The following is a 25,239-nucleotide window of genomic DNA, read 5'->3' as shown; positions in this document are numbered from 1 at the left end:
TACCTGATCCTAAGCAGTTGTTCAGCCTCAAGCAGTCTTGCTGCCACTCCTCTTCTGCTTCCTCTCCCATCCTCTGTCTCATCTGTTTGGTGAATAACTACTTTGGGACAGTCCTCTCTCTACTCCTCTTCACAGAAATAACACAGATTTCTAGTTAAGCCTTTATCATTATATACATTTGTATGTAATTCTTCATACAAAAAAAGAGAAAGGGTCCCATGGGAAGAAATACATTTGATGTACTGTGCATCTTGCATACATGTAAGGGAGTGAACTTCGCACTTCCTCTCTTATCTTGCATTTCCCATTCCTGACATTTCCGTGACAGATTTGTCATCTTCTGCACTCACTCGTCTTTCATTTCTGTGTATTCTTTCAGCAGGCTTTCAACTCTCATGTCTGGCCATGAAACAGGAATTGCATGTATATGCACTATTAATTTCTTAATAGCAGTTTACTGTTAGCCAGTTTTTACCCTCCCTTTCTGAGAAAACTGTGATATTGCATGGGATGATGGTTTCCACTGTTACCTTCTGTATGAAAGAACTGGAGAGTTCTTTCTCACTCTTTTTTAAAGGAATATCTTCTGCTCTGCTCCTGGGCATATTCAGTTGCGTTGTGATGTCTGTTACGGATCCAGGCATCTTGCTTGTTTCTTCCTTTCAAACTGTGCAATACTTGGAAACATGCAATAAAATACTTTGAAAATACTAGCTCAGAGCTCAGAACAGAAGATTAAATTGAATTATGTATTGTTGGATGCTTGGAAGAGGGATGCAATACTAATACTTGAGCTACAGTGACTGAAGATTTCTGAGGAATAAGGTACATTTGGGAAAAAAAAGGGCAATTCTGAACACAAGAAAATATTAGAAAAATAAATGTATCACTAGGGAGACAGTAGCTCAGTACTAAAAAAAAAAAAAAAGGATACCCATATCTGACCATTTTTATCCACTTTGGCCTCTTGAAGAATGCTGTTAATGTAACAGCAGCATCAAAAACATGAACTATGGATGTGCTTAAAACAGAAGAAGCAAAAAAAAAAAAAAAGTCACCAGTAAAACAAAAAGCAGCCTTTTGCAGTAGTATTTTCATTATTTAAAACAAAGAACACCCCCCCCCGCACCTGAACCTTTATTAGCTGCTATTTGTACCCTCGTCCTTGACTAGAGTTCACTTTAAACATCACAGTAAACATGAAGAAATAATTTTGTGTACTTTCCCCAAGGAAGAGTGTTTTTATTCAGTGCTGGGATTCACTTCCTCAACCCTCAGTTTCCATATACTTGAAATCATGCACTGAATACAAATAAATGTGTTACAGAAGTGCCAAAACTACCTGGGAAACTGAGCCTTTCAGCTTTTCCAAAATACTTATTCAAGAAAACATAATTATGAGAAGATAGTATCAGCTTTCTGATGAAAGATGTGTGCAACCACTCTGCTTGTTTCTATTTTCTGTTTAAAGCACTAGTTACCAGCTGGAAAGAGAGGTGTGTGAGCGCAGCTGGTGCTGATGTTAAAGATGAGGTGCAGAAATGGAGCAAAAGTTGAACTTTGGCTAGCGCTACTGCAAGGCAACAGGTGCAAGTCTCATGGAAGAAGGCCGAAAGAGAGTAGTGCCTGGTGAGGGATTGCTGCTGCAGGACTTGTGGTGCTGAGACTTGGAACGGCTGGCTAGAAACCAGGGGCTGTGAAAGATCTTTTGATTATCCAGGTGGCTGAGGGATAGCAGCCATGACCTTGGTCCGTAGAGTTAAGGGTAGAATTTGATGTGCTTCCCCACTGCACAAATACTTCAGTTGAGACAAGCTGAAAATATCTATTGTGAATCCTTGTCTCCCTCTGAGGTTTCATGTGCCTGTATTACTTGGCAATGTAGCTCTGATTTTCATGAGAAAAAGATTGGCAAAGAAATAAAATTTAAAAATACTGTTTTTTCTTGCATTATAGCACTGTAACTGGCTGATGATTTTTTTTTTTTTGTCTTCTCTATTCATTCCCTTCCCCAAAGAGCCTACTCCTTTCACGTTACTGCAGATGGTCAGATGCAGCCTGTTCCTTTCCCACCTGATGCCCTCATCGGTCCAGGAATCCCTCGCCATGCCCGTCAGATCAACACTCTGAACCACGGGGAAGTTGTGTGTGCAGTTACCATCAGCAACCCCACAAGACACGTGTACACGGGCGGGAAGGGGTGCGTCAAAGTCTGGGACATCAGCCAGCCTGGCAACAAGAGCCCTGTCTCTCAGCTGGACTGCCTGGTAGGTGAATAGGAACTTGTGCGCGAGGGTAGCTTCTCCTTGGAGACTCAATAAGGAAATAGCTGTCCTTGTCTGGATTTTGTTCATATTACGAGGAAATAGCCGGCAGTTCTGTTTCCTGCTTTATGTATTTAGCTGTATTTTTTTCTAACACATAACAGGTGGAGTTACAGAGAAGAGTGCTGGTTTGTTTAGGGATAAATATCATCACTAAAGGTCAAATAACAGATTAGATAAGATTTCTGAGTAGAGAGTGTACCTGATTCCATACACACACCACCCCCCCCCCCCATTCTAGTCATGCTGATGATTTTTGTGCATGAGTTTAAAAGGAACGTAGCCTGGCTTATGCAGGGCTGCAGAGAACCTTCCTAGGTGTTTCGCTCACACCAGGAGTGACGACCTCTTTACCTCTTTTTTGTAAGAGGGTAGCAACCACATAATGAAATAATGTGACAAGTTACCAAGGTCACTTAAAGTCTCACTAAGCTTTTGCTGGTGATCCATAAGTTACACATTTTGGTTGCTTGCTTTCATGTCTGCAGGATACAAATGGGACTGAGTGCGGTAGCACAGGTAGCAGAAAAGCTAACTCAAAAAAGTTAATGGCTCAATAAAAGATGCTTCTCATATTAGAAGCAGCATAGACATTTGTGAAATGTTAACTGAGAGACTTAATGTCATATGGCACAGTAATATATATTCTGAATGAAAATAATTCTAGCTTCAGTGTTGATCCAATTAAATGTGATGGGTTTTTTTTGTTGGGTTTGGTTATTTTAGCCTTTACCCTTTATTTACTGCTACCCTTATGTTAGTTATCTAGTAGTAAAACTATGGTTGAATATGTGTTCTGTGCTGTGGCAGGTATGTGTCTGGATGAACAGTCCTAGCTGCCTTCGTTTTAGTTATGGAGCAGTAATGTCTAACTAAGCCAGTGTTTCCACTGCACTACTTACTGCTCCTTTGCTGTGAATGAAAAATAGTAGTAGTAGTAGTAGTAGGAATGCTGTTGACTACTTCTTGCAGTGTTTTTTTTGGTATGTTTTGAGTTACAGATCCTAACCCTCAATTTCCTAAAGAACCGTTACTGTGTTAATTTGGCAGCCATTACAGCTGGTAACAAAAGAAGGTTGAAATATTTTCCACCTCTAAATCCCCTGTAGTACCTCTCAATCAGCAATAGTATCACAAATGTGAAACTAATAATATAAGTACGAAAAGAATCATGTTGAATAACAAAGGACCAACATAGATCCAGGACCAGTATGGGAATACTTAATATTTTAACTTTAAAATGGTGAATGCAAAATAGTATTTGAAAGAAAACTCCAAAACCTGAAAGGCATGAGACTTGAACTGCATTTTCATATAGGGTTGCCTAAATGCCAAATGAAAGGTCATTTGCTTTAATATTTCTGTTGTTGGTGACCTTAGCTGATGGAGTGCGCTTGCAGAAATGCAAGCTTACTTTGACTCTATTTTTGTGTAATGAGACGGAAGACTTGCCATTCGTCAGGTTTAAAACAGAGTACACTGTGGCAACAGAAGTCTGCAGTTTAATTTCTGCAGCTGCAGTCTCTGGTTGGTGATGAGAAGTAGGCGTTTGAAACCGTTTAGGATCTGCTGGTTCCTCTTCAGTACTTTGGTAATGGAAAAAATAGCGTACTGTTTAAAACTTGGATGCAATCAGAATCATGTTAGTGGTCATTACTGGCAGGCATGTATTAACATAACTGAGGTGATTTGTGTTGTACAGAACAGAGATAACTACATCCGCTCTTGTAAATTGCTGCCTGATGGATGCACCCTAATAGTTGGCGGGGAAGCCAGCACATTATCCATATGGGACCTGGCAGCACCAACTCCTCGTATAAAAGCAGAGCTGACATCCTCAGCCCCTGCCTGCTACGCTCTGGCTATCAGCCCTGATTCCAAGGTGTGCTTTTCCTGCTGCAGCGATGGGAACATCGCAGTGTGGGATCTGCACAATCAGACGTTGGTCAGGTGAGTCATTATTTGTTTACATAAAATTTTAATAGAAGTTACTCTTTGGACAGCTACATAAATATTTATCTCCCTGAATAGTGGTTCATGACAGCAAAGTAAACAGTATTTCTTATCCAAAGAATGCAGTTTGCGCCTGAGTTGGGCAGAAACTAGTTTTGGTAGCTTTAACCTGGACTTGGAAGATGCATTTTCAGGGTCTAAAGGGTTGGCCCATAAGCTACTGCAAGCACTGTAAAAGTTCTCGTTGGTTTCGGTTGGTTGGGATTTGTCTGCAGGTTTCTACAAGCAGCATTTCTGCTGCTGGCTTATGATTGATGTAGGCTGAACATGCCTTTCAGGGAATTCTTTGAGGTTAAGTAATAAAGAGAATTCTCAGTTCTTATTTAGTGATAAGTAATAAAATTAATCTTACAAAAGCAGTTGAAAGTGTGTATCCCCTCAGTTCTTTAAGAAAGCATAAAGGACTGATGTTTGGTAATTCATGAGAGAAAAGTATTTGAGGTTTCTTGGGGAATTTGATCTCAAAAACTTTTAGAATGGGTTGCAAAGAGTGTAATAAATGGATTGCCATGTAAATTACTTTTGAAATCTTTTGTTAGACCTTTTATTAATGAATATATTAGTAGAAGATTAAAGTGTCTGGCAGGTCAATATTTGGCATTAGAGCTATGACAGAGAAAGAAAGATAGGGCCATGTGTGAATTGTCTCTTAGCAACTAGCCGTGTGGTTTACTAGAAGATAAATTTTGGTTTATGCTTACCAAAGTAGTGGTGGCTTACAATATTATGACGAGAGAGTAAATTGGGAAAGGCCATGATATTTTAAAAGTTACGAACACAAACACTGAAGAATCTGCTTAGCCTGCTGTGTTTCAATTAAATTTCCCGTATATCAATAATTAGCCAAAACTTATGTGCAGAGAGCTACATTGATGTGCATGCAAATTTTACTTTCTATTGAACTTTTAGGTCAACAAAGAATATTTTAGTTATATAAAATCTTCATTTCGCCCTACGCATGCTTAGTCCCTGTAAAGGTGCACTCTCTCCATCTATGACTGTCTTGCCATTTGAATGTTTGCTGTAGGTGTTCCCACCACTTGCTGGCTGATCTTGCTAATTGATAACATGTGGAATTTTGAGACCAGAGCTACAAAACAAAATGTGCCGTGTGACCTTTCTGTGGCAGCTCTTAGTGATTCATACCCTTCATTCCCAAGGTGGTTGTATTTCCCCCCCACCCCGCCCTCCACCTTTCACATTGAGGCATAGGACTTTCCTAAAGCTAATTGCTGATGAAAAATGCAGGAGCCTCAGAAGGCTTTTGCCAAAGGATTAAGGAAAACTTGAGATGACCTTTTGGTTGATGAAAGCTGAGAATTACAGGCGAGAAGGTTTTAAAACAAACTGCACCATTTAGATTTTTGTGATCTCCTGCCACAGAGAATGCAACTTTGCTGACACAGCAATGCTTGTGTTTAACTATCTGGATACCTTCCTATTAATATCTCTGCTTATTATTTATCATCTTGACTTGCAGCCAAAGAAAAATACAGAAGCTGTTTTCTGAAACTGGAGTAGTTTTGTTCCCTCAGCACTTGTTTTAATATGAGTTGTCCTTAGTGCTTTTAACTGTAGTTATTGTACTTTAATGTTCTCATAAGCTTTTTTTTTTCTTTTAGAAACCTGATAGGAAATATTTGACTTTGTTCAGCTAGCCATGATGCAATTAATTTCTCTAGCACCTGGAAAATGTTTTTGTAATACTGTTGTATTTCATGCTCAGTAAGAAGGAGGGGCTGATTTTTGCCCATCAGCAGACACAGAAGAGATGACACACACATACAGAGTCCAAAACTAACACCACAACAGTGTTTACCTTGAGCTCTGGCAGGAAATCATTATTCAATCTGGTTTGTTTTATCAGGCAATTCCAGGGCCACACAGACGGAGCCAGCTGTATTGACATTTCTAATGATGGTACCAAGCTCTGGACAGGAGGTTTGGATAACACTGTCAGATCCTGGGACTTGAGAGAGGGAAGACAGCTACAACAGCACGACTTCACATCACAGGTAACTGGGCTTTCCTACAGCTTGGGGGCAGGGCAGGGGGGCTGATGTGTGCTGTGGGAGGGAAACATTTAGGATGAAAGCTGAGATTGAGCCCAGTGTAACTGGCAGATTGTTCCCTCTCTTCCTTTTGGCCGCACACAACACAATATTTTGGAGCTTTCGTGTTTAGCTTCCAGAACAAAACGATAGCCTGACACTACTCTCTCTCCCTGTTTTTCTAAGTTAATAGGTAAAAATGGGTTATTTAGTCACTTGAATTTTGAACAGCAGTCTTGCTATTGAACTATGTGAATTTTACTTGGCCTTTCTCCCTCTCCCAATTAATTTAACCACCATAAAAAAAAAAAAAAGTGAATCTGTAGGGGAAAAAGAAAGTGTAAATGTGGTTTAATTTTCAGATATTTTCCCTTGGTTATTGTCCTACTGGTGAATGGCTAGCTGTGGGAATGGAGAGCAGCAACGTAGAAGTGCTACATGTAAATAAACCAGACAAATATCAACTGCACCTTCATGAGAGTTGTGTATTGTCACTCAAGTTTGCTTACTGTGGTAAGTTGCCCTGAACAGAGAACTGGAGGTCAGGGCTCTAATTCATGCTTTGCTGATTAGTTATTATGTAGTCATAGCTCATTTGATAAAACTTACTTAGTATCTCAGTTTCTTAAGTTATGAATAAATATCTCTGCTTTATGAATTAAAATGTACTTATCTACAAACAACCATCCGTTTGTCTGAAGGCTGCTGTGAGGGTTGATTCGTGTATAAAAGCTGTTTCTACTCAGAGAGTCTAGGGATTTCCTAGTACGGAACACACTGCAAAAGCATGAGTGTCCACACTGATTGTAAGCAAAAGTACTGTGTCGATTAGTGGTGAGAGCTTTTATAACAGTAATTAGTTAACAGATTAGTTAACATAGATGCAAGTTGAAAATCAAAGATCTGTCAGATGTCTGTTTCATATGTTTTCATAGTCGTTCTGGTTTATATTCTAGGTAAATGGTTTGTGAGTACTGGGAAAGATAACCTTCTTAATGCATGGAGAACTCCTTACGGAGCCAGTATCTTCCAGGTGAGGATGACCATGCTTTTAAAGAAAAAACTAGAACGCCCAGAGTCCGAAAGAGTGGACTCGGATATCTTCACCTATGTGACCCACCCAAAATGGGATGCTAAGATGAGGGTGACAGACTTTTTTTTAAATGATGTAATATATTTCTATTTTTCTTCTAGTCCAAAGAATCTTCGTCAGTGCTTAGCTGTGACATCTCTGTGGATGATAAGTACATAGTCACTGGCTCTGGAGACAAAAAGGCTACAGTCTATGAAGTTATCTACTGAAAAATATGATGGGGATATAACTTTTAGAAGTTGAACTGGGCCAAAATTGGTCTTAATTGTAGAAGTAGAAAGGTTTTGCCTTTTAAAAAGGAACAGAAGTATTGAGGTTCCAGACCTTGCCATGAAACTACTCCAATTTTTCAAAATAGAAGGCAACATCCAGCAACTAAATATTGGCTACGTGGACCAAACGGAACACACAGGCAAGATGGACAGATGTAGCCTAGGTTTTTGACATAGTTTTTAAAAGCCGAGTCTACTGAAGAATGTTGGAGCCTTTTATTTTTCGCTTTCTTTGTGACCTCATGCAAATTGTTCTCATTGCCTGAATATGGGGGATAAATACCTTTCTGTTCCTTGCAGTTCAAGTTGCATTCTGTCCTGTGTAGAGCAGTGGTGTCTCAGATGAACTTGTTTCCTGGTTTTGCATAGTGTGATATGTTTTTGTATTTTTGTTGAAGGTCAAACATTTGTATAAATTGTAAATATATTTAGTTTATTACAGTAAAGGCTTTAGTACCAACAACCAGTCTTTCCCCACCCCACCCCCCACCCGCCCTGCTTATTTAAAATTAAAAACCTTTTGGGGATATAAGTACCTTTTTAGAAGCAAAAGCAAACACTATGTATAGTTTGAAAATGGTGTCTTATTCTTTATAACTCCTCCTAGATTCCTTTATCATACTTCAAAGTAGTTGTTTTGACATATTAGGGTATCAAGTTCAGTAGATGCTGTCTTGTGGTACAAAAAACTTAAAAGGCAATTTTGTACTAATTATAGTGTAAATATAAAAATTGAACATTTCACAAAGTTGTGCAGTTTATTTTAAGTTTTTCCTGATGTCCCATGTATATGTTCTTTGGCAGATACAGTAATATGTGCCTGATCATAACTCATTTGATCATTTCTCTAAAAGAAGAGGTGACTTCCCTCTCCTTTCTCCCCCAGCTGAACAGAATTCATGCGAGACTACGTTTTAACTAAGTAAATTAGAGCCTTTATTCATTAACCGAGGATGTCTATGATTAAACAAAGCTAGATAAGTTGCATCCTTCGTACTTTACAGAGAAGTGGTAGTTAATGACCATTTCCTTTTTAATGTCTTGTCTATACTTAGATACTCAGGTAAATTTAACTAAATTACCAAAAGTGTGAGTTTTACAGGGGATCACTTAAACAATGTTAAATACTTGCAGAGCCGCAAGTGAAGTGAATTAGCCTAAACTAAGTTAAACTCGCTTCTTAATTTCTTGTGAGAATATTGACAAAGGAATATTTTGATTTTTAACCAACTCACTGTACAAATTAATTAGAATTAATTTTCCTGAGTGTCCCATATTACGCAGGCCTGTAGGCTCTATGTATTCATAGTGAGCAATCTCTGAGTCCTTTCTTCTGTCGCATCAGTGTGTGACATCTGTGAAGGGCCATGCTAAGCAGCCAGTTACCAAAGTTATGCATCTTCAAATCAAGTTTTCTTGGTGTACTCGAGAAATGGATGAGGAGAGAATGTGTACGTTTTATTCTAACTATGTTTTTTCTGATTAACGAGTTCTACCACTGTGTGCTAGACAAACTTAGCTATTGCACCAGTGAGGGCCATGCATTTCCTACATTCTGTAATTGAATTAGGATTTCTGTTACTAATGGAGACTACAGATGAACAGAAGGGTATCTTTGAACAAATAATTCAGATTACACAAACTGGCAGACAGGTTGAGACTCATCTATGACAAGCTGCTTTCTCATTTTGATAGCATTTGACAATGACCTATATCCCTGCTCTTTCAAAGGCACGTAACTAGGAAGAAACAAGCTTGACTGACAGATGCATTGACTGGATAGGGAATTTCTCATCTGGGGGCAAATTTTCTCTCAATTTTCAATCTGAAGAGACATCAGTTTTCTTTTCAATTTACATGACCATTCTACTGAAACCATTTTATAGCATCTAGAATTGTAATAGCCTTAATACATTAACTTTGCATTTGGAATGTAAAATGTTAACCATTCAGGATAATCTGGTTTCCTAGACATTTAAAACTAGTGTTCTATCCATATGTATCTATATCTTTGTTTATTGCTGTGTTGTGAATATCTATCTGTATAAAAATGACAGACCAGCTTAGGTGGTGGCCACGTTCCTTTCACACATAGTGAAGCAAAAAGCAGAATCGTCAGGCTTTTCAAAGAGATAATTATATTTGCTACATTGAAATACTGTGAAGTATTATGCCATTTTAAAAAGGGAAAGTTTAGAAAAAGAGTACGTACTAGGCTACTTGATTTTTACGCTGACCCTGTTTTCATATTGAAGTTTTTCCGAACGTCTGATTCTGCCAATGATCGTTGACTTTGTTTAGCAGCACTGGCAAATTTGCTGCAGTTCGGAACATTTAGATTTCTTCCAAACTACTGTCACCATGGCTTTTACTTTATAGGTGTTCTTTTGCCTTTCTTAAAAGTTGATATCAGAGGAACCAAGAATGCAAGTAGTATAACACATTCATGTAACTTAAAAAAACATACACATGTATATAATGGATCTGCTATAAGTTGTGACATAGTGGTTGTTAGTAAGACCACATTTCAGCGATCAAGAGGTTCAAAATCATAGTGTCAGGAGAATCATTAAATACCTTTTCTTGTTAGCTTCTAGGATGCACAGTGAGTCAGATTATGGAATTAGACATTATTTATGCATGTGAATGAATTTAATCGTATTTGTACCATATGTTTCTTGGTTGTAATTAAGAAATTACTTCTTTTTTTTTCCCCCAATCAGATCTACTTTAAGCCTTGGGTCTGAAAACTTGGGGACACGTCATACAATAGTCCTCTCAATGTATTGTTTCAGGTTTAACTTACAGTTTATGAAACTTTTTTTTTTCATTTGTCAAACAGTAAAGCTATTCCACCAGCAGATGTAATTTTTAATGAAAAGACATTTGGTGAAACCTTGGCATGTCTTGTCTATGCTATTACCTACAAGATTTAAAACTTATAGAGCTTAAAACTTCTGTAAGTTCTTATAGCCCTGTGTAAAGTGGTGGGTGGAAATAATTGCATATTGAGTGAAGAAACACCAACCCAGACCAGCAGTAACAGAAAACGCACTGGGAAAAGCACATGGAAAAAAAGAGGTACAGCAGTAACTATGGTGTAGGTAATTATTATTATTTTTCTTTTCCCAATTTAATTACAGTCCTAAAATATTCCTTTGATTTAGCCCCTTTCTGGGATTGTGTTTGTTTGCTGGGTGGCCCTCGGTATTCAGAGATGTGTGAATGCCACTCTGGCAAACACTGGTGCCAGATAGAAGCAGGGAGTCCTTACGAATGACATATTGGATGTCAGTGCAAACAATAACCGATGAAGAGGAGATTTGTGGTAATATCAATTCAACTGAACAAAATCCTTTGCCAGCTCTAATATGTATATTTTGTATATGTACGCTAGGCATAACCTTTTATCAATCAATTGTGCAGAATATCATGATATTACTCCACACAATGCATTAGTCAGTGTGTCAGAGTACCTCTTTTGGATTATAGTTCCAAGCAAAGGTAGTTCCTCACATCAACCCACAAGCTGCTGGTCCTTGAGAGAGAATTTTCATCCACGTTAATTCTTTAACCTTGTTTGGCATTTCAAAAGCTTTTGTTTCTTTAAAGGGAAGAGGGAGCACCAAATAAATATGAAGTTCATAGACTGTTAAATAATAGTGTTATGTTTTAATATAAACATCAAAGTAGAATCCATTATCTAGTTTCATGCATACTTTTGTGTATAAATGATTGACCATAATTTTTCTGTGACATCTCTGCATTGCTGATGCAGGTGAAATTTTCAGAAGCATCTAAGTTACTTAAGTAACTTAAACCGAGATTGACAAATTGATTTTTTTTTTTTTTTTGGTGTGTGTGGAAAGACCACCCCACTTATAAGTCTGTGGGATCATGTAATCTAGTTAGAGTAGTCCTTCATATTTTCTATTATATTGGTGCAATTTTGAGTCGATGGGGAAGTTCCACCATTCTTGTGATTAAGAGAGGTGGATTTTAATATTTCAGGCTAAGGAAGAGTACTGAATTCAGATTTCGCACTACTGATAAAGTGTTTACCCCTTAAGGCACTTCACTGGAGAAGCTGGACTGGCTCCAACTGTGCTGTCTCTTTGAAGGATTTTTTTTTTTTCCTACCACAAGTGCATAGAAAGAATGTGAGAATGTAGGTCTGTACAAGACTTGAATCATGGTGTCTTGCGAGAGAGAGGTCTTTTATCACAGAATAATAAGCAGCTCAGAGTAGGACCTGATGAACACCAGAATGAAAGAAAGACTTCATGGCAGGGAATACACGGAGGGACGAGGGAGAGTGGGAACATACACACACTTACATTTCAGTGGTAGTCTAACACGTAATCTACAAAATTCACCTAGAACGAGATTCCAGTATGCAGTTGCACTGACTTATATTTCTCCGTAAAGTTGTTCAGATGTTTCCGCATAGTAATTCAAGGCCACCTGAGCTGTGTATTGGAAGGGGGCATTTCTTTGGCATCCGTAAGCAGTCATCGAATCCTAAGAGGAAAGAGAGTTAAATCACAGCCAGTTCTCAACATTTCCCATTACCTAATATTTTTGTAGCTCCAAGATCAGCTTTCCAGCAATTGATAATCCCATTTTCAGCAACATGCTCCCAGATGTCCCGTTGCAGCTTAAGTGCTTAGTGCAGGTGGTAGATTTTGCTAGGGAAACCAGACATGTAGGAGCTGGGTGCTTTAAAAATCTGCCCTGTGGGTCTAGATTACTGACAATTCTAAGAAGTTTACTCAGAATTTCAGTTTAACTATATAGGAGAGCTCAAACACTCACTTAAACATTTTCTAAACCAGCAAAAACTCTGCTTTGAACACACTTTAAGCACATGGGTGTGGGGTTTTTTTTGCTATTTTTGTGTTGATTTATTTCATTTTTTTCTTCTTACAGAACTTTAAAAAAATCTATAAATTGAATACAACAAGAAAACACAAAGGGAAATAAGAAGAATGAATGAATAATTGTTTTCAGAGGGCAGAATGTTCTTAAAGATGCTGTATCTCAAAACAAAAGAACCTATTGCTTCTACAATATATTAATTCTTTAGAGAGTTGGGTTTGTGTTTCCTTGGAGCTAAACTGCTCTTCTCAGAAAACTGAATAAAAAAAAAAAAAAAAGGTGGTGTGGGGATCAATGTTAGTTAGCATTTTCAAATCCAAGCAGACTTTTGTTTTTTCTTCTCCCCCCCCCAATATTCTTTATTGCCAGGTCCCACAGTTCACTCCTAGAAGCTGAGCAACTGGCTGTGCCCTTTCCGGCTCATACATTCGTAAGAATTCTGTTGCTAACAAGTCTGTTGGTGATATGTAGACTTCAGCAAAATCTGAATGAATCTTTTAGTGGATAGCTGGAGAGATAATATCAGCCAGTGTATGTTGTAATAATTTCCCTTACTAAAGCAAGCACTCAGAGATAAGATAGCGTCATTGTTCCGTGCTCATACTTTTATTGTTTGTGGAATTGCTGGTCGGTGTAGTTGACTCACCATAGAAAAATTCTGTGGTAGCTTCTGAGGTAAAACTTAAATTTCGAGATCTTTCCTCTCCTAAAATTTGAGATGTGATTTTTCCCACAGTAAGGTTATGTTGATTCATAGAAGAGATGCTGCAAGGAGCATTAGACAGTTGCTATTGCATAGAACTTGGCAAGGATTGCCTTTGCTATGTCGACAGTACAAAGGCATAGTATCTCTTGAACCTTGTTTCTATCTCTGTTTTCTGCCAAGAACAAGGTAGAGGCGAAGATAATGCATAGTTTGGAGATGTAAGTAATCAAACATACTATTATCATTACCCCTTTTGTATATTCTGTCATTAGCATAGAAAGTGGAGAAGATACCTTTTAACTGCAAATAATAAATGCTGGTTTTCCTTCCATTTTAATGGCAGTTTAAAAAAGTTAAACAAGCAGAATGAAGGGGTCATAAATGGAAGTTAACCCATAGTGTTGGGAAACTTAGAAATCACTTGTTACTTTCCTGGTAGTCAGCCTAATTTGTTTAAAATAAAATCCATCTGTTCATTTCACAGTCTTTGTCCCACCTCCTTACAGCAATCCACAGTGGATTAACCCATTACTTTAAAAATTGACTGCAATTACGATAAGCTAATAACTCTGTATTTTGTGGTTTGCTGTAGCAAGATATTTTATAGAGCAACGAAGCTTCCCTGTATTCTTAAAAAATAATCAGCTATTGTTATTTTTTGCAGTTGGACCTGAGTATTTTCTTAATTATGTTTCAAGTAAATATACAATCTGATGGTTTTGCAGATTCAAAATATTTTTGATTGCTGATGAATCAACCAAACAGTGCTGTTAAGTATGTAAATGACCTTAATGTCAGTTTGGTATTTGCTTAGCATGCCATGCATGCAACAAAACTTTGGAGTGATTCAACTTTTGTGGCCACATTAAATTTCCTTCCTGGAATAAGTTTCCTTTTCATACAGGGACCAGTTTACTACTGTGCTCCCCTGTGTTTTCTCCTGAATATGTATTAGTCCTCTAGAGATGTTTTAATGCGTTATACTTACATAATGCTTCTACCTTTCTCTGTCTTTCTGATTGTTAATTATATGAGATGTGTATTTCTGACAGCAGTTGAGTGAATATTCGCTAATCTATGATATAATTGAGTTTTCGAATGTGTACTTCAAGAAGTTTATAGACTTGTATAGAGAAATCATTAATTTTCATTTGTTAAACTCAAGATTCTCAACTCCTGATACTCCTTTGTGTTTTTATCAGTGAATCTGTTTAAGGAAGTACTTCTGGTTTTTTAATGGTTTTCATAGCTTTTTTGTTTGTTTATGTAGACACTCTTCTTTGTGTCTTGAGTGCAAGTTATTGACCTGGTACTCTATTTATAATTATGCCTGGTTCTTCAGTATTTTATCTAGCTGTAACTTATTAAAAACCACAACTATGAAATGGGGATATTAATGACAAGTGGTTTAAATGTGAGAGTTTCAAAATGCATGTTAGAATATTTCAACACTTTGTTCACTGTAATTTTACATTTTTTCATTACTTAAGTAATTAAAAAAAATCCTTAGGGTTGAATTATAGTAAAATTTTATACATCTCAGTACTAATTTTGTCTCCCAGTGGACAGCAATAATTTAGATTGGATTGTTTTTACCTAATTTATTCTTATTGGGGGAGAGGGGAAAATATTAACCTTGCAAATTTTACTAATTATAATAATTTCATTAATATTATTGGGTTTTTTTAATAATCTCCATGCCTTCAGAAACTTGTTCTTCTATATTTTGAAGAAAAACATACAGATATACAGGGTTCTGTAATAGAATGTGTTTACAGTATTTATCCCCTGGGTTTGCTGTAATGGTAAGGGGAAGTACAGTGACAGATATAACTTGCAATAGTTGCTAGTGTTATGTGCCTTTGAATCATTTTCTTTAATTCTTTTTTTTTTATATATATATATATCTTAGGTGAGGGTTAGCAGCTTTAAATCAGTTTCATTTCTATTAAAGTGGATATGGTGATACATTCTTAGAGCTTTACTAGTTTTACTAACTTTAAATAATTTTAAATCTCTAAGGTAAATGGTTGTGTGGATGCTTTTGAACTGATCGTAGACTGTTCAGTTTAACTTTTTAGATTTCAAGCACTGCTAGAGTAGAGGGAGAACTTACTGGTCGTATTTGGCTTCTTTTTATGCTTTCATTTTGTACTATATATGATCAGTGGGACTTTGTTACCACAATAGGTGTGCTCACTGTAGTGGCTTTTTAAAATGTTCCCATAGTTTGCACTGTGTGATTCATTTGAATTTAGGTTACAAATCAATCCCTTTCTGTAGGCATCTGCTTTGTAACTTGACAAGTATGAAAATAATCAAAAATATCACTGTGTTTGACAGTGAGTCTGTATATTTCTCTGTTTCTGAGTGTGAATAGCATTTAGCAAGGCTTGTATAGTTAAAAGGCAGTTAAACTAGTAATCGTACATGATCTGTGTTTAACTGTCGTTTGTAGAAAAAGTGCTACAAAGTGATATGTGGTGATAACAAATTCAGAAGGAAAAGAATATGAAATTCAGATAGCAGCTTGAATGATTTGCTGTTAGCATGGGGCCCAATAACACTACAAAGCTATAAACTCTGTCTTTCTAGATTGCCCAGTTAGGTGGCAGAGATGCAATTTGTCTTTTCTGAAGCCGCCTGCTGCTTGCTAGCTCCATCTCCTGTCACAGCCTATTAGCTCCCCAAGAAAATTGGTGGGAAATTGCCTGCAGATTGTAGGAAATTGCATCTCCAGGCCCTGGAAAAAATGTAGGATAGCACAACACTGATCCTCCCAGAGCAGCTATTAATACAGCAAAAGCTGACCTTTGGCATGGTGTGAAACGACTTTGCTATTTGCTGAATAAAGACTGTATTATGTGTGGTTGAAGGAGGGTACAAATTATTATCCTAGCTATGCTTGTAGCCAGCCAGCTCCAGGAAGCTTAAGCATTAGTGATAGGTTTTGCTGCTCCCCACTCCTTCCTATTGGAAGATGGGAGATGATGTTAGAGCCTTATCCAGAAGCATCATTGTACAAATACATGGGCAAAAGCCATCATGTATTTAAATGATGTTAGTACATACGAAATTCAAAGGTTTAGTGACAAAACTGAAAGATATTTTATGAAGCTAATCTCAAAAAAAAAAAAAAATTGCCTCTGCTTGGTCTAGCCTCGGTCAGAGTAGGAGCAACTTTTTGACTATTTCGTTCTATGTGTATATCCATAATAAACCTTTGATTTTGGAGCAGTTACAGTGAAATGGAGCTGATTTATACTGTAACTGCTGAGCGTAAAAGTCATGGGGCACACATTAGTTCTGATAGATTTTAGCATTAAATTTCTTGCCGCTAGGAAACTCACCTCTGTCTCGTTTAAACAAATTCCCATGTGTTCTTTATGGTGTGATATGCAATGAGTTTCATCCTCTGTCATTTCTACTAGAGCTACCTTTCTAATCTTGTACTTTACCTCGGTTTTATAGGGCCTTTCAATAAAAGAGTCGACTTTTCCGTGAATCCTGAGAGAGGGGCTATGTAGAATTAGTTTGCAACATAAAAAATAAATGCCAACATTTTCTTTCAGCTTGCTATTGTACTTAGTTGGTTCAAAGCCTCCTGAGGAAGATGTGTGTGTGAATCAGAATGATGTATTGATCAGAAGTGAGAGTGGGGAGGGCAGCAGCAGGGAAAAAGTCATTTTGCAATCAAGAGCATTGCTGTTTTCAGACTCGGCTGAGATCTGTTGGTAACTGGCGGCTGCCCAGGGATCTGAGTGAAATCAATATGTTCATTTCCTATTGTATTAGTGTCCACTGATGTAAATGAGCTGACAAGGCTTACTAACACTCACACAACTGATTAGAGAAAATTAGTGGCCTGCCTTATGGAGCTGCGGCAGAGGAGCTGAGCGCAGGGCAGCATGACAAAACAGGTACTGCTCACAGTTCAAAGCACAGCTGAAGGGGATCGAGAGCACTTCATGTTACAGGGCTCTCTGGGCCCCTGTTTTGAATTCTTATGATCATGCATGCATACGTATGTCAATCTGAAATGCTAATTTGTTGAGGCATTGTCTTTCTAAATTAGTTATAGCACCTTTTATGCAAGTTATGCAGTTTAGTGCCGTGTGTCTTTTCTTGTAAAATGCAAATACAGGAACAGGAGAGCTATAGTGCTTGAGCCTTTACTCTGTATTTACAATAGCTGTTCATCTTCCAAGGTATTACATACCAATTGCATTCTCAAAATAAACCTTGCCATTTAGTAACAAACGTGGGTTTTCTGTATAGTGCAATACCTATGTTGGAATGAGCAATGCACATTTAGAGGACACACAAAATCTGCCCCGTTTAGAGGACATACAAAATCTGCCCTGGCTCATCACTGAATTTGCCTTCTCTTGAAACAAACAAACAAACAAACTTGAGTGATATAGTATCCAGAAGTTCATTTCTTCTGGCTGATGGGATTAGGAACACTGTTACCTGCATGCCTACGCTGGCTTTAATGAGCCCAAACCCATTATGCTACACAGAGCAAGGAGGGTGACAAATCATTCTTGTATGAAAAGCAGAAGCTTCTTGTCATAAATTCAAAGTTGCAAGCTCTTGCTTTGTTATGGAAAGAACAAAAATTCAGACTGGCCTGTGAGGCATTTGGAGTGCACCAAATGCTGCTCTGGCTAGTTGGATGGTGTAAGAGGGGGTTGGTGGGGAACAAACAACTCCGACAAACCCATTCTCAGCCAACGCTTAATGACTGGAAAAGATGTGCAAGCCGTAAGTAGCACCCTTCGTCCTGTAACAGCTTGTGAGCTCCAGTAAAAGGACACTAAGCTGTGCTTGCTTTTTTTTTGCATAATTAGTTCAAAGAGAGTTTGTTGTCGATCTAAACTCTGGTCACTCTGAGTTGGGTCAGGCCATGCTTTTCATATTGCATAAATACAGCCAATAACACATCAGAAAAACAAAATCTGAGTCCTTTAATCAGCTTGACTTGATTTTATTTTTTTTTTTAATGGTGCCTTCCTGTGTAATACTTCTCACTTGCCACACTAGGAAAATGCAGCTTTTTTTGCCTTTGTTCAAATTTCCCATATTCCAAATGTCATAAAATGGTTCTAATTTACTGCAGTATTCTGTTGAATATCAAATGTTTTGCTGGTGTCATTTTTCCTAGCCCCAGAAAAAATTTTTTTAACTATGAATAGTTTATTGTACCCAGAATCATATTCACATTCATTGAAACAATTCACAATTTTTTTCAAGTTCTCCATCAACAGCTTCCACTGAGTGTTTAGTTTTTATGAAATAGTTGATTTGAGCATTCCCGGGCTCTACCAAAACATCCTTTCTCCTGTACCATACCTTTTTGATGCTCCAGGTGAGAGTAAACAAACCTAGTCCCCAGAATTTACTCTTAAGAACCCGACACTATGAGACAAAATCCAATAGTGCTTGGTCTGATTGGCCAAAGAGTTTATTCTTCTGTGAAATATCCCGAAGCTTTTCTTTATACTCCAGTAAAAGATTCATCTTTCTGCTTATAAAAAGGCACTAAGCAGGCATATCGCATGACCATAGACCTTCTTAAGGCTTTCGGTGCGGGGATGGTGTGGGAGGCAGGCTGAAATAGGGAGGAAGAGGGAGGAGATGAAGGACAAAGCCTCACTTTCGACCAGGTTTTTCTTGTTAGCGCTCAGCCGTGAGCTGGGAGAGGCTGGTGGAGCACATGGTCCCAGAACAGGGCTTGCAAGGGTTTGGAGGGGCCCAGGTGCCATGTTCTGGTGGACTCCCAGTAATGGGGTGGTGGTGGTGGAGGCAGGGGGAACATGACAGATGCTGTGTACACGAGGTCGTGGGGTATAGTACAGCCTCCAGCTTGCCCAGTCAGCCCCAGTGCTGCTGGGGAAGGGACTGGGGCTTGGATGCTGGGCAAGGAGCTGAGGGATGGGGAGGTGAGGGAGGGGGTCTGGCATTTGGGGTCTGCTGAGAAAAGGGTCACCGGAGGGGAAATGTAGGGGAGGAGGGTGCAGGTAGTGGGAAATTGGGTCAAAAGATGCAGTATAAACAAATCTGTTGCAGATGAGGGTGAGCTAACGAATTTCTGAATAAATAATTTACGGCCCCATCACTAAGTGTTGTTTGGGGTCTGGGCTTGTCCGAGACGGTCCAGGAGCAAGTGAAGAAAAAGACCTGGAAGAAAGGGATTTCTGGGGTGGCATGAAGTGTTTGGCATGTTGTGGCTGCTTCCACTTGTGGGCTGTCCACTGAATTAACAGTGAACCTGTCATCTCCCTCGCCTCCCTGCAGCAAGCTGCTCTGCAGCAGATTTGAAGCACCTGAGGGGATGGAATTGCACACTCTGGCTCTGCTGCCTCTCTCCAGCCGGGGCGAAGAACTGCTTTATTTGGGGCTTGTTTACTGGAAAGGAAGGTGGCTGTGGATTGGAAAGGAACATTATTTTTCTGCCAGCAGGGAAGACTTTTCCATTTACAGAGCAAATGGAGATATGTTAGAAATAGCACATTCGAGCAGCAATGAAGATGTAACACCAGAAAGGTAAGGCAAGACTTTATACTTGATTGAAGAGATCTGGGTGGAATATTATGTTTGTGTATTGAACCAAATACAGTGAAGCCAGGACACTCTGTTGGTTGTTCTGATTTTTTCTTAGTACCCTCAGGAAAGAAGGCAGTGGAAGAGCAAATATCCAAGCAAATGTTTATCTGCATGTTTGATAAGTTCCTGAGAAATGGTCTTATCCAACCAAGCGATGGCTAACCACTGTGGTTAAAGAGTAATGTGCATTTGGCAGAGACCTCAATGTTCTAGTTTGAGCCAGCTTGCTTGGAATTGTTCTAATGAAAATACACTGTATATAGGTACCATCAGAAGCCCTCCTCTCTGTTCCCAGGCAAACATCTTTCTTGTAAGGAATTTCACCTTCCTGTCCAGGAACACAATATCTAGAAAAGACTGAAAATTCCCAGTGCAAATATGTTGATGATTAACTCTTGATCAGTCATGCTGGAGACTTTGGAACCTGTATATAGGGCAGGAAATGGATAAGGTATTTGCCCAGGTGAAGCCTCTGCCTTTTGCAGCATGGACACCTATAATGTGACATTAATAGCTCCTGTTTTGGAACTAATACAGGCCAGTGTCACAGAGTGCTGAATATTGTACAGCATTTACCTCCAAAATAAAAAAAATACAAAATCCTTTGGCAATCCTACTGAAAATTCTTTGCTCTCTAATCTTTGCAAACTGGCAAATAATACAGAAAATTGCAGGTATCATTCAAAATCACTGTTGCTTTTCTAGGGCTGGTACTATAGAAATCCTTAAAAGTGGGTTTTATATTTGTGTGGGTTCTGTTAATATCATATATAGTGACAGAATCTTCTTCTGTCAGGAACAGAATAGTGTTCTGCCTTGTTGCTTTGAAATGTTCCACAATATGTGCTATAGCAAAGTGTCTTCACCACTACGCTACTACTTTAAAGTCTGAGGCTTATCATAGCAATTTCCCATGCTTTCATCCAAAGCCTGAAAATATGCCTCAAGCAAGACATTCAATCAAAAGTAAAACATTGCCAGTTATTTGACTGTCTCTCCAGCTCCTTGGGAGGTAGCTTGCTGCTACGCCAATGTGAAGAAACTCATGTTACAAAAGCAAAATGAAAGAAAACAGAAATTAGACAATAAGAACTGCTTCAGCTCTGAGCAATTGTCTGAGTATCCCACAGCAATCAAGTTTCTCCTTCTAGAAGAAGAACTTTAATTTGATCTTACTTTCACTGATTTATTTTCTATTGCAGTTTTGAGCTTTTTAAAGGAAGTATTTCCTTTTCTGAGTGTCTCTAATCGGAGATAGGGAGGATTTGAAAGGCCTGCCTAATATCTGTAACTCTTCTGCTCTCCCCGCCCCCCCTTGATTTTTGTTTGTCTTGGGATTGCACACAAGCAAAATATCCATTTCTCTCTTATCCAGTCCTGAGGAACCAGTGTGATGAGTGGATTGTGCTGCTGGACTATTCTGCACAAATTGGTAAATCAGAACTGACCTCTTTAGATGAAACTAGTTAGAAATGGTATTAAATCCCAACCTTCTGGGCTTTGGCAACTTGGGAGGCTACAGAGTTTAGTATCTTGTTGTACTGGAAGAAGGAGCTGTTTTGTTATTTCTGTTAGCTTTGCAATGAATGTCATGTTGTGCAATCAATATGTGCTTGATTTCCTGCTGCGGGTGGAGGGAGGTCGTCTCATAACTACCAATTCAGGCATCCAGTGGGAAATCTATTGGGGAAAAAAAAAAAGCAACAACCAACTGGAAAAAAGCCTTTCTCTTAGGGTGGTAGACCTACTAGCTCTACCGAGGGGAGCATAACACATGCACATCCACCATAGGTCTCCTCAACTATCCATCTATGCCAGCCTTTGCTAAAATCTAGTTATTTTTCAGCCACTTCTCTTGTATTTGTCCCATAAAACTAGCCCCTTTATTTAATGTAGGCCTCTAGCTTCACATCTTCTTGTTCTTGCTTCATAGTCTCTATTCATGAGCAAGGAGCAAACATAATCCTGATGTTGATATTTATCGTAAAGGCTCCTGACACCTTGCTAGCTCCTTTTCCAACAAAGCCAGTTCTTACCAAAGTTAGTGATCTAGCTTGGAAAGCCTCAGGCAGTCTGTCTGTCAGAGGATCATTGAATAAAATTTAGCTCAGAAGGGATATCTGTATGTCTTGCGCAACGTCTGCTCAGACAGGGCCAGGTTCAAAGTTAAGTTAGGTTGCTTATGACCTGTCCAGTTGAGTTTTGCATAACCGCAAGAATGGAGATACCACAGGTTTTCTGGACAACAGGTTATTCTGACTTTTTTTGTTTTGGGTTTTGGGGTTTTTTTGGTAATACAGTCAGAATAAGGACTGCTGCCTTTTCTCCTTTTCTCCTTTGGTTATGCAGTCCAGAAAGCTGTGTACTGTCCTGACAGGCAGAATGATCTCAGAGCTGTTCTTTCTCCCTTGGACTCTTTGAGAGAAAAGAGACTGTCTTCCTCCTCTTCACTGTTCCAGTTGTAGTCCTTGCTCAATTTTTACTATGTATTTCTCATCTGCTGGATTGGGGCAAGTGATAACTTGCATTCACTAATGATGGCGAAGTGGTGGGAGACAAATGGGCTGAAGTAGAAGGAGAGAAGATTAGGCGGGCATGGAGAAACAGCAGTAAAGGTGGTAACCAGCTGGGATAAAAGGAGCTGGAAAAGACAACCTTATGTAGGGAAAAAAGAAATGGTAATTTTAACTCCTCCATGGATATGACTCAGTGAGTGGGCTGTAAAATCCTGTCATTTTTTTTTCCCCTTTCGTTATATGAAGAAGGAATTTATACCTTAAAAATACCATTGTGGTTTCCATCCTTGAGAACTGTTAAAGCTCTTCTGTATATAAATCACTTCCTCCCATGCAGTAGTTGAGATGACTTCTTAACTGCAAGCACAGCACTTGAATACAGGACTGACTTTAAAATGGAGAATGGAGAAGGACTTATTCTTGGGTGAACTGCAAAAGCACTAGAAAGCTGTTATGTGCTCTTATTATGTCCAGTTGTCCTAAAAGCTCTTTGTATTTCCTGAGCAGGAACATTGTATGCACTGGAATGAGCTTGGCTAGTGACAATAATTCAAAACGTGGATTCAAAAGGATAACAATCTTTGCATGACCATCTTCCTCTGGGCACACTTACTGGGGATGACCTGGGAGCACTCAGCTGTGCTGTCGGTGCTCTGATACACGCGTGTGTCCACATGCAGTGTGACGGACCAGAGGAAATCCTAAGAGGCCTACTCTCCTCCTTCTCCTTATTCCACTACTTGTAGCTTGAGCTATTGTAAAAGCCTCGCTGTTCTTGTCCAATTAGACGCTGTGTACTTTACCATGGCGTTGAGATATGCAGATTACATGTGCTATTTGTCAATTATACGGCAAAGTTCCTGTGAGGCAGAAACACACTGTTTTTCCAGTGTAATGACAATAGATCAAAAACTATGTGTGGATATTGACAGTAAGATAAAATGTGGCCTACCAGATGAAATACAGCACATAATGTGGCTTGTAGACACAGCTGAACAAATTGTTCCAGAAGCTTCAGGGGTCACTGCAGTGTAAACAGAAAGCAGGGGTGACCTGTGCTGTGTTCTCAAGACATAATAAATACATTCTTCGTGCTGCTGCTTACCTTCTGCTGAATCAGGTATTTTAAAACACTGTGGGATTCCTTCTCTGGGCAAAACTTTGAGTCTCAACTTCCTGTATTTCAAACAGGATTTCTTTTTATTATCCTTGAAAAGTTGCATTTAAGGGTGTTTGAAGCTTCGAAGTCTTTGTGTAGTACAGTGTAAGGTACTGCTTGTAAAATTTTGGCAGCTGGCAAATCCATCTGCCAGTTTCGAGAAGGAAAATTAAAGGGGTTTTAAAGAGATGAGCCTGATCTGGCTGTAAGTTGTACATAACTGAGTTTGATGAAGAACAACTACCTTGTGCTGAATGAGGAACTGAGCTACTTCAGTAGCTGTTAAGCCTTTTTTTTTTTTTCCCTCACTCAGCACTTCTTACATGCTGTCTGAGTACTTTTATTTGTTGGTTTCTGTGTTGTTGTTTGTTAATTCTAATATAAAAAATATAGCTTGCCTGTTCCTCCTTTCAGCTGAGTAGGGATAAAAACTGGAACATGCATCTATCTTAAGGAGAGTGGAGAAAGTGTGATGAATTCAAATAAGTTCTTCTGAACTACGCATATTTTGCACTTCTAGAAGCTCATTAATAACAGGGTCTTATGGGCAGGTACTCATATTGTCTTGTTTTTCTCTTGGTGTAAAGCACTCATTTAAGACACTAACTGGTCTGATATACTGACTTGACTGTAGATGCTGCTTGCTGTGTATGTTATGGCATCAAGAAAAGAAAAAGCAATAGTAGTGGCTATCTTAAGCAGCAGAAAATACAAAATGAGGCTTTCCTTGCCTGTCATTTATCACGATGATTACCATTCGACTTCTCAAGTTTGGAGCAGGTACCAGCAGGCTTTCAAAAGAGCCATGGAGCCTATCACAGGTTACTGCTGTGCCAAATATGATGTTGCTAGACATATACGTGGGACTGAAGGAAGAAAAATACTCAGCAATCTGCCGTAACTTAATCCAGATGGTCAAGTTTATGTTTTCTTTAAAATGCAAACTGTCTCCAGTGAATTCATTAGAACCATATTGTAGCTTTCTTTTCTAGTATAGTTTTAGTGGCTAGGTTAAAAAGCCTGGGACTGCCAAACTAATCTCAAGTGCCTGATTATTTTCTCTCTGAAGGATTTAAACTGTTCAAAAATTCTCCTTCCTTCCTTCCTTCCTTCCTTCCTTCCTTCCTTCCTTCCTCCCTCCCTCCCTCCCTCCCTCCCTCCCTCCCTCCCTCTCTTTTCCCTTTCCCTTTCCCTTTCCCTTTCCCTTTCCCTTTCCCTTTCCCTTTCCCTTTCCCTTTCCCTTTCCCTTTCCCTTTCCCTTTCCTTTAATTAAACCAGCCTATAACCCCATTAATCATTGGCTTAATGTATCTAGAGATAGCTAATACATTGGTGTTGTCTGGGATTAATCTAGATGTTTGAATAACAGGGAGCTGTACATGTAATGTATTCAGCTGGGGTATCTGCCTTGTTCTTATCATGATTGCATCACTTATTGAATAAGAAACTTTGGACGCAAATATAGAATCACAGAATGGTTTGGGTTGGAAGGGACCTTAAAGATCATCTAGTTCCAACTCCCCTGCTGCGGACAGGGACACCCTCCACTAGACCAGGTTGCCCAAAGCCCCATCCAGCCTGGCCTTGAACACTTCCAGGGAGGGGGCTGCCACAGCTT

General features: G+C 38.9%; 1 protein-coding gene across 4 annotated transcripts in view; it reads left to right on the top strand.

Moving 5' to 3' along the window:
- The window catches only part of LOC129199284 (transducin-like enhancer protein 1), an 81,648-nt gene extending 66,639 nt beyond the window's left edge, over positions 1-15,009 (top strand). For all 4 annotated transcript variants that reach the window (XM_054809526.1, XM_054809525.1, XM_054809524.1 and 1 more), the window contains exons 15-20: positions 2,018-2,267; positions 4,027-4,274; positions 6,205-6,352; positions 6,751-6,901; positions 7,345-7,421; positions 7,583-15,009. In XM_054809526.1, the coding sequence (XP_054665501.1) occupies positions 2,018-2,267; positions 4,027-4,274; positions 6,205-6,352; positions 6,751-6,901; positions 7,345-7,421; positions 7,583-7,690 (982 nt within the window). In that variant the 3' untranslated portion in view covers positions 7,691-15,009. The remainder of the gene's footprint in view (positions 1-2,017; positions 2,268-4,026; positions 4,275-6,204; positions 6,353-6,750; positions 6,902-7,344; positions 7,422-7,582) is intronic.
- Positions 15,010-25,239: the final 10,230 nt, after the last annotated feature.

Source organism: Grus americana, chromosome Z (assembly GCF_028858705.1).
Source record: "Grus americana isolate bGruAme1 chromosome Z, bGruAme1.mat, whole genome shotgun sequence".
In the NCBI taxonomy this organism is placed as follows: Eukaryota; Metazoa; Chordata; class Aves; order Gruiformes; family Gruidae; genus Grus; species Grus americana.
This window is presented reverse-complemented; position numbering and strand designations above follow the sequence as displayed.